The sequence below is a fragment of the Falco biarmicus genome, chromosome 7, assembly GCF_023638135.1.
Source record: "Falco biarmicus isolate bFalBia1 chromosome 7, bFalBia1.pri, whole genome shotgun sequence".
Lineage (NCBI taxonomy): Eukaryota > Metazoa > Chordata > Aves > Falconiformes > Falconidae > Falco > Falco biarmicus.
In genome coordinates, this window is record NC_079294.1 from 37,465,756 (window position 1) to 37,481,388 (window position 15,633).

General features: G+C 40.1%; 1 protein-coding gene across 16 annotated transcripts in view; it reads left to right on the top strand.

Annotated features, from left to right (window-relative positions):
• The first annotated feature begins 9 nt into the window (after positions 1 to 9).
• MARK3 (microtubule affinity regulating kinase 3) overlaps positions 10 to 15,633 on the top strand; it is a 63,550-nt gene continuing 47,926 nt past the window's right edge. For 11 of the 16 annotated variants that reach the window (XM_056347717.1, XM_056347720.1, XM_056347718.1 and 8 more), the window contains exons 1-3: positions 15 to 151; positions 8,365 to 8,403; positions 12,908 to 13,099. In XM_056347717.1, coding sequence (XP_056203692.1) covers positions 101 to 151; positions 8,365 to 8,403; positions 12,908 to 13,099 — 282 coding nt within the window. In that variant the 5' untranslated portion in view covers positions 15 to 100. Of the gene's footprint in view, positions 152 to 8,364; positions 8,404 to 12,907; positions 13,100 to 15,633 lie in introns of all 16 variants that reach the window. The other 5 variants (XM_056347719.1, XM_056347727.1, XM_056347733.1 and 2 more) reach the window with 1 other exon arrangement.

Below are 15,633 nucleotides of genomic sequence, written 5' to 3' on the forward strand. Positions count from 1 at the left end.
ACCACCATCTCCGAGCAGACGCGCAGCCCGGCGCGGGGGCCCGTGTGTGTGTGTGTGCGCGCCGCCGTCGCGGGCAGCGCGGCCGCCCGAGTGAAGTAAAATGTCCACTCGGACTCCATTGCCCACGGTGAACGAGCGCGACACCGAGAACGTGAGTACCGCCGGCCGCGGGGGGACCGGCCGCGCACCCCCGGGCGCCGCTGGCTGCGGGGCGCGGCCGGGGGGCAGCGGGCCCGGGCTGGCCGGGGGTCATCGCCCTGCGGGAGACTACAGTTAACCTCTTACCGCTTGTACTGCGCCCAAATTAGCCAATTATTTTAAATTAGTTATTTTTTTAACGACACCCCCCCACCCCCCTCCCCGGCCCCGCACGGTTTATCTAGTTAGTAGCGTTGGCGGGCATCCCCCCAACCCGGAGCCCCCCCTTAACGCTTTATTCGTGTGTCCGTCGGGGCTGCGGTGTTGGTCATGGGGTGGGGAAGGGGGGTCCCGGGGGGTTGCTGTCTTGTCCTAACGTGCAAACTTACTCCTAAAAGCAGCCGAATAAACCTCAGGTAAACAGATGGGGAGTAATTCAGCTTTGGTAGGGGTGGGCTCGGTGACCTAGATAATAGGCCTGTTCCCTGCTTAATTTGCAGGGTTCTCGATGATAATGACGCTGTTAGACTAGTCACCTGTTCAGATGACATTAAAAGGGTTTCTTTATTGGAATTATCCTCCAGACAAGGGAGCCTGTGCCTTCCTTCCCCCCCTGCCGGTTTGTGGTTGTTTTTTTTTTCCTTCCTTAGTAAAGGGAGGGTTTAGGAATTGACACTGTTTACAAGATTGAGTGAAACACTGTGTTAGCAGTCGCACAGGTCGTATACTAAAGGAAGAAAGAAAAAAACCCACCACCCATAGTCCTACCACATGACATGAGCAGATAGCCACAAACGAAGCTCAGTAGGAGACTCCCTTTCTGCAGACAGGAACTGTATTTATATTTCTTTTAAGTTAAAACTAACTTGATGCCGGTGTGTCCTGGCAAACCATTTTTCTGCATAGGCTCTGACACGTCCCCAAATGATAAACAGAAGGGAGTTGTCACTCAGCGGTGGTCTGAAATGAGTCGATCAGTGAACTTTGTATTCAGCTTTCTGTAAAGGCTATCTGATATTCTTTAGGAGGCAGATGCTAAGCTTGACAGAGGAGGCTTTTTTATGAGGGCTTCTTATGTTGTGGATTGGCATAAAAAGTTAATGTTTCTTTGGTTAAAGATCAGGAAAAACTGTTGGATTGTTCCAGACCATAAATAGTCTGAGAAAAGTGATGGTAGCCCCATTGTTTAAAACAAGACCAGACAAAGCGTTAGAAAACATGCTGCATGGAACAATTACTGCATTACTAGGGATTTAGATTTTATTGACATAATAGGCACTTCTAACTTCTGTGATCTTTATTTGTTTTAGCACTAGATGCAACCTGCAGGCTAAGGGCTGTATTGAGCAAAAAGCCAACTAAGCATATTTGGTTGTAAAATCTCAATGAGCTTCCTGCCTTGTGGAAGAAAATAATTAAAATATTATGCGGCCCTTCTTATGCCATGGGGAGAGTTGAAATTGTGGTGTACTCTACAAAGTATTATACAAAGTTTATTTGTGTAATTGTTTTAGTCTATAAGCGAACCTGACTAAGGTTTTCGAGCTCCACGTATATGTGTGAAGGCCACCCAGTAAATCATTGTAGAAAGTCTTCAGATCAGGTTCTCTAGTGTAATTAATTCAGACTTTATGATGGATAACTTGACAGTGGAAAGACTTAGCATGTGCTTGAGGAAATACATTATTCACAAGCTGTGTGTTGGAGCACTTGAAGTTAGATTTTTACATGTCTTCCACTTAAGGCACCTTGTTCTCACTTCAAAATATTGGTCTAACGCTTCTCTTTAGTAATCTTCATAATTTGACATACATGGATTGTCTTGCTTGCAGATGAATTGCCTTAGGTTTAGATTAAGGCATATTTTTCAACTGCTGTATTCTGGGCTGGTGACCACAGAAATACCTGTAGGTAGTGATATTGACAGGGAGTGATTAATCAAGAGTATTTGCCAAATCCATTGAAGCAGCCCCTCAGTACAATACTGTATCCCTCAAGAAGCTGTCTCTGATGTTCTGATCATTGGCTATCTAGAAATTCCCCAAAACTCATTCTGTTCAGGCTTGCTTAAAACTAAATTTAAATCTGACATTTAGTTTGTCTGAATTACCCCTACAGAGATGAATACCATGTGTCTCTTTTTTTAAAAAAATACAAATGTGATGATTTTGATGCTTTAACTAACCGTTCTTCTACCCCAAAGCTGGGTCTGTTGTGTTGGCAAGTAAATGGAGCCCTTGATTCTCTTTCACTTAAGAGAAGTCTCATTACTTAATATTCATAGGACTCTGAAGCTCAGGTGAGAAGAGGCTTAAGAGGTGCTGAAGTATTTAACTAGCCTTTGGGCCATGGTTGCAGACCCCCTTAATGCCTTTTCTCTGCTTGGAAGGTTACCACTGCTGATAAAAGCTTGGCTGGTGTTGAATCTGGTTGAAGCGTGCTGATCATAGCTTATCCGTGCCTATACTTGCAGTTTTGAAAATGAAGTTAGCCTCCAGAATGACAGTGAGCATAAATTATTGTCTGTGCTTGCAGTTAACCACGTTCAGTGGTTGGCAACTCCTCTTGAATAGACAAGGTCTAATTGTCAGTACTTGAATATTTTTGTTTTAAGGCAGTGTATACCCCTCCTTATCAAGACATGTGCTGCTGAAGTGGAAATACTGTCACAGTCACTTTCCCCAAAAGCCACTCGCAGCTATCAAGCCTTTAGTGCCTTTGAGATTAAAGAATTTGGCTCAGAGTCACCTGGTTTTGAGAGGAAAGGCATCCCAGATGATCTGTGATCATAGGAACTTCACACTTGGACAGTTGGAAGCTGGCTGTTGGCCTGTGATGAGCTGGCTTCTCACCACAAAGATAGAGCAGCTCCTCTCTGGCCATGTCTTGTGTGGCAATGGCTGCCAGCTGCTTAGGGGACAAAAGTGAATGAGAGGATCAGGTCTTTTGTATCTTCTTCAGAATTAGGTCCTGCATGTGAGAGAAAAAGCAACAGAGGCAGCAGAGACCCCCTTTGTCTAAAACTGGGAGACAAGGTGGACTCAGAAGGAGGACCTTTAGTTCACAGAAGGATGAGTAACCTGTTTTGCTAGTGATGAGGAGAAAGGGAAGGAAGGTGGAGGAGGAGAGAGTGTGGAAATATAATGGGAAAGGGAGATAGGTGGTGGAAAACATAAGAGGAGGCACAGAGGAATGTGCATATGGCAGGATGGAGGACAACCAGTGACAAAGTAGTAGGAGCGGAAGGAACAAGATTGGGGGGTAGTAGGACAGCTACTCATTAAAAAATTTCCCACAGAGTGGGAAGATGATAATGAACTGTAGATAGAAACAAGGAAATACAGGTGGTAGAGGTTGGTAGATTAATTTTTTTTTAGGAGCATGAAAGAGAAAAGAAAGATCTTAGAATTCTTAGAATCTAGAATAAACAGTTTAATTTGAACCTCTGTGCTCCTTGTACAGCTGTGTTTTTTTGAAGGGGGAAGGTAACTGTTTTGAATGTGTTGGTACTACAGGCCAATCTGACTTAAAAATTTAAGTAATTTGAGGAAAAGCGAGACTAAAATATACTCTTATTTCCATGACTGTGCCTAATGTGAAAAATTTGCTATTGAAAGATACCAGTGTGATGGCAACTGTGCTGGTACAAGCCTATACAAAAGGATTCTGTGCAGCAAGTATCTTTTTTTAATTTATTTAAAAAGTTTTAGTAAAGGCAGGGTTGGGTTCAAAAATTTACTTTTAAGATACTATGAAGGTTAGTGAGGTATGTCTTGGTTTGTTACCAATCAGCTATGAAATGCATTAGAGCATTTGCAGACTGCAAGCTTGCATTATTTTATATATTATTTATCAGTCTTCTCCTATTACAAATAGATCTGTAATTGGAATGCTTTCTTCCGTAGCATGAAATACTGTCATGTGTTAGTTTTTTTAGGGGAGGGACTGGGGAGGGAATTGTGCCTGTGGCCAAGAGTTCTGATGGATTTTATCCTACAGGGACCATCTACCTTCTTCCATATTCTTCACCAGTTGTCATAAGTATTCTGATTTGAACTAAATTAGGTGAAGGTGGGAAAATAACTAGAAATAAAATGTTTGTTTTAGGACTTCATCTGGGATGTGTTTATTCCAAACTTAGAGCAGCAAAATGCTTTTTGTGCATTTCTTACTGCCTGGGATGCCTGATGGGTCCAGTACTGTGTTCGTACTTAAAAAAAATACCTGATTAGGTTGTGTGACATTGCGAGTCACTGACTGCTAATATTTTCACATTTTGAAGTGAGAAGTTTAATTCTTCAGCTCTGCTAAACAGCCTGTGCTGTGTTTAATTGTTTGGTTTCGCTGTCAGCTTGAACTGATAGGTGGCTGCTGGGGGGTATCAGCCTTGGCTGCCTCTTCCCACCTGTGGTTTATGCCAGCACTAATTACTGCAGGGCTGTATGATGAGTCTGGTCAGCTGTTGATTTGATTGAAATGAACCCTTAAGAAAAGTGGGTTTATCCCCATTCTGTGTGGCTGCAAATACTGACACAGCAGGAGAGGATGGGAATGTCCAGTTCAGGTGGGGAAGGCTGGAAATACTTCTGACTATTTTTGTTTTGGTTTGATTTAAGCCACTCATAGCACAGCACCCTAGGGCTAAGATAACTGGAGTTGTGCCACAACTACAGACAGAGGTATGTAACTGCTGTGGTACATCTTTCACAAATTGTGGTGTTCTGCTCCTTGAAACAAACTTCTTTTTCTCTTTACATTATTTCAGTAACTCAAGAAACCTAAGCTGCAGGACCTTACTCCAGAAGCTGTTAAAAAGTCAGACTTATTTCATGTATTTTATTAGCACCACTGAATGTAACTTAAATTATGACCTTGGAAGTAGCAGTCTGAAAAACAGCACAACAGAAATTATTGAAAGAATATAAACAAGAGAAAATACTGGGTTTCGTACACTAAAATTCATAGACTTCTTCCTAGGCTTTCTTACCTGCTCACCTAATATCCTCACCTGCTTGATTCTCCATTTTAATTGTAGTCAAAAGACATTCATGTTGATGTAAGTTGACAATTCCTGTTGACTGTGTGCCTCAGGTGATTCAAGTCAAAGGAATTCTAAGAGTGGAGGCATTTGTCTCTTCAGATCTCCATTTCATATGATATACAAGTAGCACATGTCTGCAACTTCCTCTTCTTCTCAGTCAAGTAATGCTGCCAGATCAAAAATGGAGGTCACTTTTTTTTTTTAGGCTCATGGCATATCAAGGTTGGCTTTCCTTGGTGTGGAGATCATCTGCCACTAAAAATCTTTAGAACGTTTGATGAATAGATACTTACAGCTCTTAAAACATAAACTTGAAAGGTACTAAGTACACCTGTGATAACACTCCAGTCAGTCTCCTGAGTGAAACCCTTGGGTTAAGAAAGAATTCTTGGCCCATAAAGCAGCAACTTGTTGAGCTCTGTGTGTGTATGTGTGTATATATATAAACAAAAATTAACTTTCAAATAAAATTTGTTCCTGCAGGGTTAAAGCCTAAACAAAGTTTTCTATCTGCAAGCTCAGTGTGGTCTTTGAAAACCAACTGTGAGGGGGTTTTTTGTTTAGCATGTAATTACTGACAGTGATGATTCTGGAAACAACTTAGTTGGCAGTATTGTTGGTGAAGAATAGAATATGGTTGGCTCTTCAGCTATTATTCCCCAGGCTGATGTCAATAAATATCCATTTTAATCAGCAGTAAAGAAACTTTGGCTGGAAAGATATGATCAATGTCAGATCTTGATAATGTGAAGCAACAAAAGAGCTTTTAAAAAGCTTTTCTAACTGGCACCAGACTTATCTTTTTGATTATATAAGCAGGATTTCTTCACTGTTGTGTTGTTCAGTGCTAATCATGGAATTACAGTTTCACTCTCTTTCATACACTGTATAGAGTATGAACCAAATGATGTCAAATACGTTGGTGGGAGCTGTAGTAGTTACACATGGGAAGGACTCCTGAGCCAGACCCTGTATGTCTGTGAAGGGGAGCATCCTTCCTTTGCTGAAGGCTGTTAATGCTTTGCTATCGGCGTTCTCCCACTCTGATCTTCAGGGCAGTGGTGCATTTGTCACTACTCTTCCCACCACTGGTCTGGGGCCAGAATTGAATGTGCAGCTGTTGCTTTGGGTAGCAATGCTTCCTCTGCCAAGCGAGTCTCCAGTATGTCAGTCCATACTGTCCACCTGCATCAGGCTGCCCAGTGTAGGAGGTTGCATTACTTGGTTTCAGCTGTAGCTGCCTTGTCCTGAGTGTTACTCGTGTTTTCTTCCTTTATTTTGCCCTCCCTGCTGAGGTTAGAAACAATTAGGAGTGTGTGTCAAGAGGTATAGCCTGTGTGTGCCAAGTACTGCATTCAGTCTGCAGGTTCTGCCTTTAAACTGGTTGTTTGACAAATACGACCTAATTAAACTAGCCACTCATCTTTATGAAGTGTCATACCAGTTAAATGAAATGAGTACTCATGGTATGCTGAGAATTACACAGTGAATTCTTCATCTTTTGGCAATGGAAGCATCCAAATTAGTGTTTTCTCTCCTTTACCAGCTATATTTCTAGGAGGTCTGTTTGTCTCCCTTGCTGAGTTCCAACCCTCTCAGTGGTTCCATTCGATCGCAGCATCCATAATGGTAGGGCTGTAGTACACTGCAGTGAATAGATCTGCCTCCATGGATTGATAACTTTAGTGCCACATGGGATAGCATTTTCCTTTGTAGGACAGTGTTTAAAATTTCATGAGATGGAAGCCATGACTGTTCACTCTTAAGATTGATTATGTAGCAAGCTAGTCTAAAAATGCCTTTTAATGGTATGTGCTGGAACCAAAGAATTGGTTATGCGAACATCTGCATGGGCATACTGGATCTGACAAAATCCACCTTCTCCATGTCCTTGTTTATGCTCTGGTCAGTGCTGGGAGGGAAGTAAAATCAGGACAAGTACAGGACATCTTCACCTGATGTCTTTCTATTATAATATAGGAGAATAATGTCATAATTTATAATATATGACAACTTAGGGATTCCCAGAGCAGTAACTGGTATATCAACAATTGTGGTTGAGTGTTTGCTGTGACACCTCTTGGTGGTTGCCAGAACCGTAAATCTGTGTTTTGACTTTCAGCAGAATTCCTTCGTCAGCAATTACAGGATGCTCTGCTGTGCTGTTTCATGGATATATCCCTGCAATAAGATGCCACCTTTGTGAATATCCTTAGGGCTAACCTTTTTTCTTTTACACTGAGTAGTACTCAGCAGTCTGTATGTTCTTGAAGTGTTAATGATGAATGGGAAATAAAATAGAACACATTGTTAGGAAGGGGTGCAGTGAAATTTGCCTTCACATGTTTCACTTAAAAATATTTTTGTGTTTTTAAAAAACTCTGATATGTTTCCTGGTAAGTTTTTCTATAAATAGAGTGCTGGTGGGGAGTGTGCAGCCAGAAATTGCCATGTGTTTGTATGTTGTGTGCCCAGGTTCGGGTAGCGAAGCAGTTTAGTTTCTCAAATGTTCATCATGTCCTAGAATGGTTAGATCATTAACATTGTAAGGAATAGGCTTTAAGTACAATTTTTTTCTTACAATAATTAAAAATGCTGAATCGAATGAGGATATCATCATTGTTACTGGTCTGACAGCTTTCCAAGAAATTCTGTATCACTTTGTAGCATTTCATACAAAGTTGAGGTAACAGCTAAAGTAACAAACATTCCTAGAGACTTTTGTAAGGTTACATTTTATTAGTTAATCTGGCTGGTGTGAAAGTAGTTCTCGCTATTGCATAAAATTAATGCTTTTTTTTAAAAAAATGTTGATACTATTTATCCTCCCTGTTTTAGAAAGAAAGCTTCCTACTTGCTGTAAACAAACACGGATTTTTGAAGGTCTTGGGCATTCTAATTGCTTAATGTTTTTCAGCTCTTCGGATGGATATCAGATTCTGTCTCTTCCAGGTTTTTCTTATCTTTTGGGACCACCTTAACCAGTATAAGAACTTTGATACTAGTAATCTTCTGCCCTGTGTGTTCCTAATGTTAAGATATTCTCTAATCATACAGATACTGGATAAAGCTAACATCTACCAAAAAGATTTCAGTTACCAGCACCTTCATACTTCATTTGCTTTTTACTTTCTTTTCTTTTCTTTTTCTTTCTCTTCATGCTAATCATTATCTGGCTATGAAAGGATGTCGGCTCATCATTGGGGGAAAGCTTTTGCGAAAAGGTGGGTTTTGCGTTGTTCCAAATATAGTTGGTCTTGGGCTTAGTCCCTCCCTCGCAGTAAGGTCTCTCACAAATGGAGATGTTTTACGCCATTTCCTTCTGGGTTGAGTAATACCAGGGTGGGGCTGGGTGGAGGAGAATGGTTTGCTGGGGTTTTTTTTGGTTTGTGTTTTTTTTTTTTTTTGAGAGAGATTGTCTTGTTGGCTTGAAAATGGATAGTTTTTCAGGGTACCCTCCACTATATGCACCAAACCGCCATTTAAAGTATTTAAAAGATTTTGAAATGAAACCTCATGCATGTCAAGATATGGAACCAAGTGTTTTCTTGTCATGAGTGGATTTCAGGAGACTTTTCTCTTAAAAGACATGGTGACTCTGGCTAGCCTGAAGCCACACAAAGAACCCAGTCTCCATGCTTCAGTTCCCTGTCTGCAGTATAATGGTCTGTCTTTGCTTAAAGACAGGTATTTTGGGAGTCCCTTAGCCACAGTGAGTGTCATGAACAAGTGTTACCCTTATGCAGAATGCATGTCCAGGAGAGACAGCTCACCTACCACAATGTATGGAAACTTAATACAAATAAACACATGCTTGTGTTTTTAACACAAACTCCCTTTCTTATTGAAGTCATATAAACGTGGACCTGGGAAATAAGCCTGACATTGAACAGAATCTTTGGGGGTCAGGGGGTGAGGAAGACCAAATCTGCGGAGTTGAGGGTCTGCTTGGGAAAAAGACAAATGACCTGCATCTCAATTTAGAGAGCACAGCATGCTATTACTATTTCTCTGGGCTGAGATTGGAGCTGTTAATGTTTGCTGAAGAAACTACCCTGGGAAGTAGCACAGTACAGGTAATGCTGTACAAGCCAGTGCGTGACTTGAACTTTTTCTGGACCATCTATATTTTTGCTTCTTTTTGCCTACACCATTTAGCTTCCCATCTACCTATCATGGCTTCTTGAAAATCATTTTGGTCGGAGAAACACTTTACTCAGTTTTGAGTTTATGCCTTTTAGTACCGTATGCTACCAAGCCCTCTTCTTCATTTATTTCCATAAGCAAAAGAAAATTCATGTTAAAACTGGGAATCTGTTTTCTGCTTAGAAAGCTTGTGTTCTGTTCAATATGATAATCTTCTATTTGACAGAGGAAGAACTTGCTGATAGATTTAGTTATGTGAAGTGAAATGAAGTCCAAACTAGATGTGGTTGCAAATAGACAGATTTCTACAGAGTGAAACATGGATATGAGCAAGTCATTTGGAGAGAACTGAACTGCTTAGGAAAACACAGCTTGATATTCAAAAGCCACCTCTGAAAAAAGGTCATATTCTTGACAAGAAATATTCTGGATTAGGGTGGAAATGCAAACCACTGTACAAGGAGATTGTGTTAAATTTATCAATGCTAGTCCAAATAAATTCACAGCTGCTAATTCCTCCCTTTAAATGCAAAACTAGAATGCATGGAAAAAAAATGAAAGGACACAGAAGTCATTTCTCAACAGAGGACAGTGAAGCTCTCAATATATCTTAACTGGGGTGGTTTACTATGTGGAGTAGAATTAGTTAATACAACAAAACATTTATTTTACTTAGTATTATTTATATAAAATAACATATGAGTAAGATTAGTTCTGAAGAACCTGCATACAGGTTCTCTGGTTTGCAAATGCTTGGTACCTGATGCCGCATCTCACCTGCCTCATTAGCTAGCTCAGGTCTAACACAGTTTTTTTTAGTTCAAGCACAAGACAGCGCAGATGCAAATACTCTGTTTTCAGAGTCAGCTGTGTGGTTCCAAAAGCAACCTACTTGTTGAATGTCTGCTGAAGAGCCTAAGCTATTAAGTCGTACTTGGAGATGGGCTGGCTCCTGCTGAAGCCAGCTTGTGTGCCTGTGCTACATGCCCAGGTGTGAAAGGGCTGTAGTCTAAGTAGTTCTGATACCCTGCTTTTTCTGAGGTGGGTTATCACCTCAGTGTAACACAATGTAAGTAGTACAGCTGTGGTCCTGGGATGCTGTAGTTGAACTAAAAGTGAGCCTTCCTCTAATATATCCAAGAAATACCCTCATGGCCCTGTACAGGACATTCCAGTCCCTGATCGCTGGGGGTAGCAAGGTAGGAGGATGTTAGCATCTAGCATCAGCAGTTGCTGCTTTTTTCTAGCTGGTCTGAATAATTTGACACTAGAAGGTACCAAAGGAGCTGACGGAGGAGTTCTGTGTGCTTCAAGGTTTGTTAGAAGTCACAGTTCAGGGAAGTACAGAGAATTGGCATTACTGTGCCAGTACACACAGGGGTAACTAAAATGGCTTGAACAACCAGCGCCAGCCTGGTGTTAAGCGGGTGCAAAACAGTGAAGCTGTTAATAGAGGATTTCACCGACTTCTGTAGGTCCTTCAGCTGGGTGACTGCTTTTGTCATCCTTCTCCTTGAGAATTGTTGGCTAATAAGCACTTATGCAGTTGTTACAGGTCTTGAGATATTTAGGACAATGAATTGTTATTAAGCATTGAATTTTTACTGGATCTTGTTACGGGTGTGCTTCCTGTTCATGTGTCAGTTTATTAGTGGTTTGGAAGAAATGTATGCTACTGCTCCTGAAAACCAGGGTAAAGATTGTTAGAATATTAAATAGGACAGGATGTGCCAATCATCAGGAACATGTAATAACCTGCATGTATGGAGACTCTGCATTTCACCTCAGCTAAATGTGAGATCATGCATGTAAGGAAGCAGGAATTAAAGTCATGTGTGGAAAGGGAATGGGAAGCAATAATTCTCTAAAAAGTCTTAGGGTCAATGTTGGGTGGTCAGATACAGATGGTCTTCTGCCAAGAAGGCTAGTTCTGTCCGTTTAAGTCAGTGGGGTGTTGACCAGAAGATACAGTCTCTGTGTTTAGTCCTGCTGCACCTACTGTTGGCATGGCATATCCAGTTCTAGCCTGAGCCCCACAAAAAGATGCTGGCAAAATAGGAGTGGGTTCTGAAAAGATCTACAAAAATGTCTCCTTAATTATTCTCACAGCAGCATGTTCAGGGAGCCTAAGCAAGTAACTTATTAAAGTGAAGGTGTATGTGAGCATAGTAATTAAGTACAAACCTGGCAACAGTGCAGTAGCCAGGCAGTAGGAGAAGCTAAAGCCAGATTGATACTAAAACATTATATGCACGGTGTGTATGTATGTATTTTTTTAAAATGGTAACTTTTGAAACAATTTTCTAATAGTTGTTGTAGACTTCCATCAGTAGTATTTCTTAGGTGAAGTGAATGTGTTTTTAAAAATAATTTGGTCACAGCTGTTGCACTCAAATTAACAAATCAAGGAACTTAAGATGCCAGAGTATATGGTCACAAGGTTACATCAGGTTATTAAATAGAGTGTGGAACTTGCCAAGTGTCATGCAAGCATGGGTTTGTTCATCTGTGCTTGTACCATGGTTATTAGCTCTTGAGCTACAATCTTGCATCCTTATGCGACAGTGATTTTCAGACTGTGTTGCTGTATGCCAGATTTTGGGTTGTCCCTGCTGGGTTTCAGCAAGAGGAGTAGTAGCAGAAGAGTGAGATCTGGGATTTCTAGGATGACTGTGAATTTAGCATGTCATTTTCTGTGTAGCCAGATGTTTACTCCACATTTGCAGAGTACTGAGCATTTCTAACTAATACTTTAATTAGTAAATTTGGGGTATAGACCTCAACCATGAGTTGAGAACATGAAGGGACCTGCTTTTTCATAAACAGGCGGTCAGGAAATTAAAAAAATACTTTACTGTTACATTAACCGTGTGATCTAATGAAGACTTACAGGTATGAGGTATACCCATTCATCTTTACAATTAATAGCTGTTCTGGGAAACTGAAAGGAACTTAGCAGACTGCGGACAGTGTCTCAGATCTCTGTAACTGGTGCTCAGCCTATTAATATCTGAGGTTTCTATACATTAGGTAAGATTTCTTCACTTGTTTTCCGGCCATCCTGGGTATTTTCAGTCATAATATTTTGTAGGAACAGGAGTCTAGTACAACAGAAAAAAACCCCACCTTTTATTATTTTCTTGGTAGTATTAAACTGTCTGATAAGGGCGAACATTTTACTATGTGTGCTTTTGAAAAATTTTGTTCATATCTCCTTTCCAAAGGCTTTCCTGCTCTATTTAGGCATAGTAATGCAAATGAGAAATAATATCAAACATCTCCATGTTCTGTAACTGATTCGGCAGTCCACACAAGTTACTCAAAAACGCTTAACTATTGCTGCAGTTCAGGTGATGTTACACTTTGTGTTTACCAGGTGATGAAATAGATATTGTTTTGTGAACTGGGAACCTCTTTATTTGACCCCATCAGAACAAGGTTCAGCTTGAATCTGAAGTTTGAGCTGGATCCTTTGAGGGTTTCTTCAAAGGATTTGCTAATGTTTTTGAATGTTGTATGCTTCTCATCATTGATGTGTTTGTCTTTATGTCTCTGCCTTATCTGTGTATGTTTTTATTGCAGCACACGTCCCATGGAGATGGACGGCAGGAGGTCTCCTCTCGAACTGGGCGCTCTGGAGCTCGCTGCAGGAACTCTATAGCTTCCTGCGCAGATGAGCAGCCACATATTGGAAATTACAGACTCCTTAAAACGATTGGAAAGGGGAACTTTGCAAAAGTAAAACTGGCAAGGCACATCCTAACTGGCAGAGAGGTAAAGTGGAATGGGTGTAAACAGTAGTGAACTGCAGTAGGTGTGAAGGTTGTCTTAGAATAGCATCATCTAAGTCTGTGAACATTTAGCACATTTCACTGGAGATATTGCCACTGATGTAGAAAAGAAGAGAAACGGAAGACTGTTTTTCCTAAGTAATGATTGCAAAACAATTTCTCTTGAAAATGGTCTCTTAAATTTGTATTTTTGACAGGTTTCTGTCCAAATGAATTGTGTAAAAGTTTGCTGCTAGAATTCTCTACTAAATCCTCCATTCTCAAAAAAGAGCTCAGTATTTAGCAATTAAATAAGCTTGCCTGGAAAGACTGCTTCTTGGTGTCTCTGTAGTGCAGAGCCATATTAGAGGAGAAGTCAGGAATGAGAACTAATGTATCTTCTTGATTATGGTCTGAGTAGCCCAAATGCAGTATTTTCTTGCAAAAACAATGTTTCTCCCAGAGTTCTGCTAGTATATGCAGTGCAGGGCAGCCTTGGGAAGTGGTGTGTGGTAGAGACAAGCTTTTTCTTGTATCGCTTTATAGTGTCTAACTCAGCTCTGTAATTAGTTTCTGCATCCCATTGCAATGTAATTTATAACTTGCACTTAATGATGGTTCTGATTTGGTGAGCTGTAGTCCTGTTTGCTTGTTGCAAGGTGTTTCTTGGTGCTGTTTTATTAATAGCAGCTCTATGTACTGAAAAAGCGAGAAGCACCTTGTTGACCTTTTCTTGCCAAACCTGTCTAATGAAGTAAATGTTTGCTGATACTGGGCAAGGACTTTTGAAGAAGGCTATGTGGCTGACTGCAGCACTCTAAGGGAATTTCTTTTTTTTTCTGAGATAATGTGGAGTTCAGTAGCACTAGGAGGAATAGAGGAAACATCAACAAGAGTTGTTGGGAGGGAAGTTTTTTTTTTTTTAAGCTGACAGTGATAAACAGTTGTCTTCTGGTGTTGAAGTTAGTGCTCATTTGTAGACTAAGTTTTTGGCTACTTGCTTTCCACATAACTTCCCTCTTCTTTTTAGTGATACTTAACACAGGAAATGCAAGTACTTGGTGAATATTTCTTTGCTATAATTATAGGTATAAGAGTTGGAGATAGGTATCGTAGCACACATTGCTTTGCAAAAATTAAAGCACATTTTCTTTTACTTGCACATAACTGTTGACCTCTGGCTTTTTTGTTTTGTTTTGTTTGAAATTTCAACAGACAGTGTAAAATCTTTGGCCAAATTTGGAAAGGTTCAAGTATTAAGTTCCTTTTAACTGTCATTGAATAGATGTCATTCAGTCAGTTCAGAGCATGAATACTTTCCAAGACGTGGCCATTGGTCCTAGAATATCTAGGGTTATCTAGAATAAGTGGCATTCCTTTGAAGGGAACGATTAAACTATTTTTATGGAAATATCTTGAAGGTATTTTAAACATTTTTTTTTCTTTGTGAGATGAGTAGAAGTTTCTTTTCTTGCTAGGTGAAGTGTACAGCATAGATAATAATTACATATTTTAGATGTGTATGACCAGAATTGTTCACAATATTCTGGATAACAGTTTCCCCAGTGTCATTAATTTATCCTTGCCCTTACAGAAGTATTTATCGGATCAATCTTTAGATTGTGCTAACCTTTTTCATGGCTGTCACGTAGATGTTTTTTTGGTTGTGATCAGCAACAGCACCTTGTACTCAGTCTCTCTTTCTTCGCTAACTCATCTCCAAGGTTGTTTATATCAGTTTTCCATTGTATTTGATGGTGCCTTTTAACTCCTTCAACAGACTTAATTTGACTTCCCGTGCCAAGGCCACTGATACAGATATTAAACAGGGCTGATCCCAAGTCCTGTCCTTGAAAAACTCTTACTCATTTATTTCCAACCTGATATCTCTTTAGCCATTTTTTTAAATTAAAAAAGCTGTGTGCACATTTCAGCTTATCTAGTTCAGTAATTTCCATGCATCTTCCTAGATGAGGCTTTACAATAGTCCAGGTGGTCATATCTTGTGTGTTTCCATAGGGCACAATTTACTGTAGGAAAATATGTTGTATTTAACCCTTCTGTCTATTTCCCTATTTTTTGCTTGCAAGTTTCAAGCTCAAAAATCTTGTGATAAATCACTCTACTAGGAAAAAAAAAGTTGTCTAAACCTGTGTTGCCATTTTGTTCTTGATGTTAGAAATCTGTGCTACAAGAATGCATTTTTTTTTCTTTTTTTTCTCCTTTAAACATGCAACTCTTAAGAATTCTAGGGTAATATTCTCAGTCTGGCCTCAGCCAGTTGGCACTCATCTTCCTGAATTTGTGATTTCCTGCTTTACACACTCATTCCTGCTGGCTGTCCTGTCTTTGTTCATATTCTTTTTTTCCATCTTATGTACCAAAACCTAAAATAAAATGCTTAATTTTGGGAGTCACGCTTAAATGAGTTTTCGTCTTTGCTGTATCTTTGCTGTATTTGAACCCTCAAATTCTTGCTATGTGGCTATTCTTAATGTTCTTCTAAGTGTCCGGTTCAGTTTCATTTTATGGCAATTC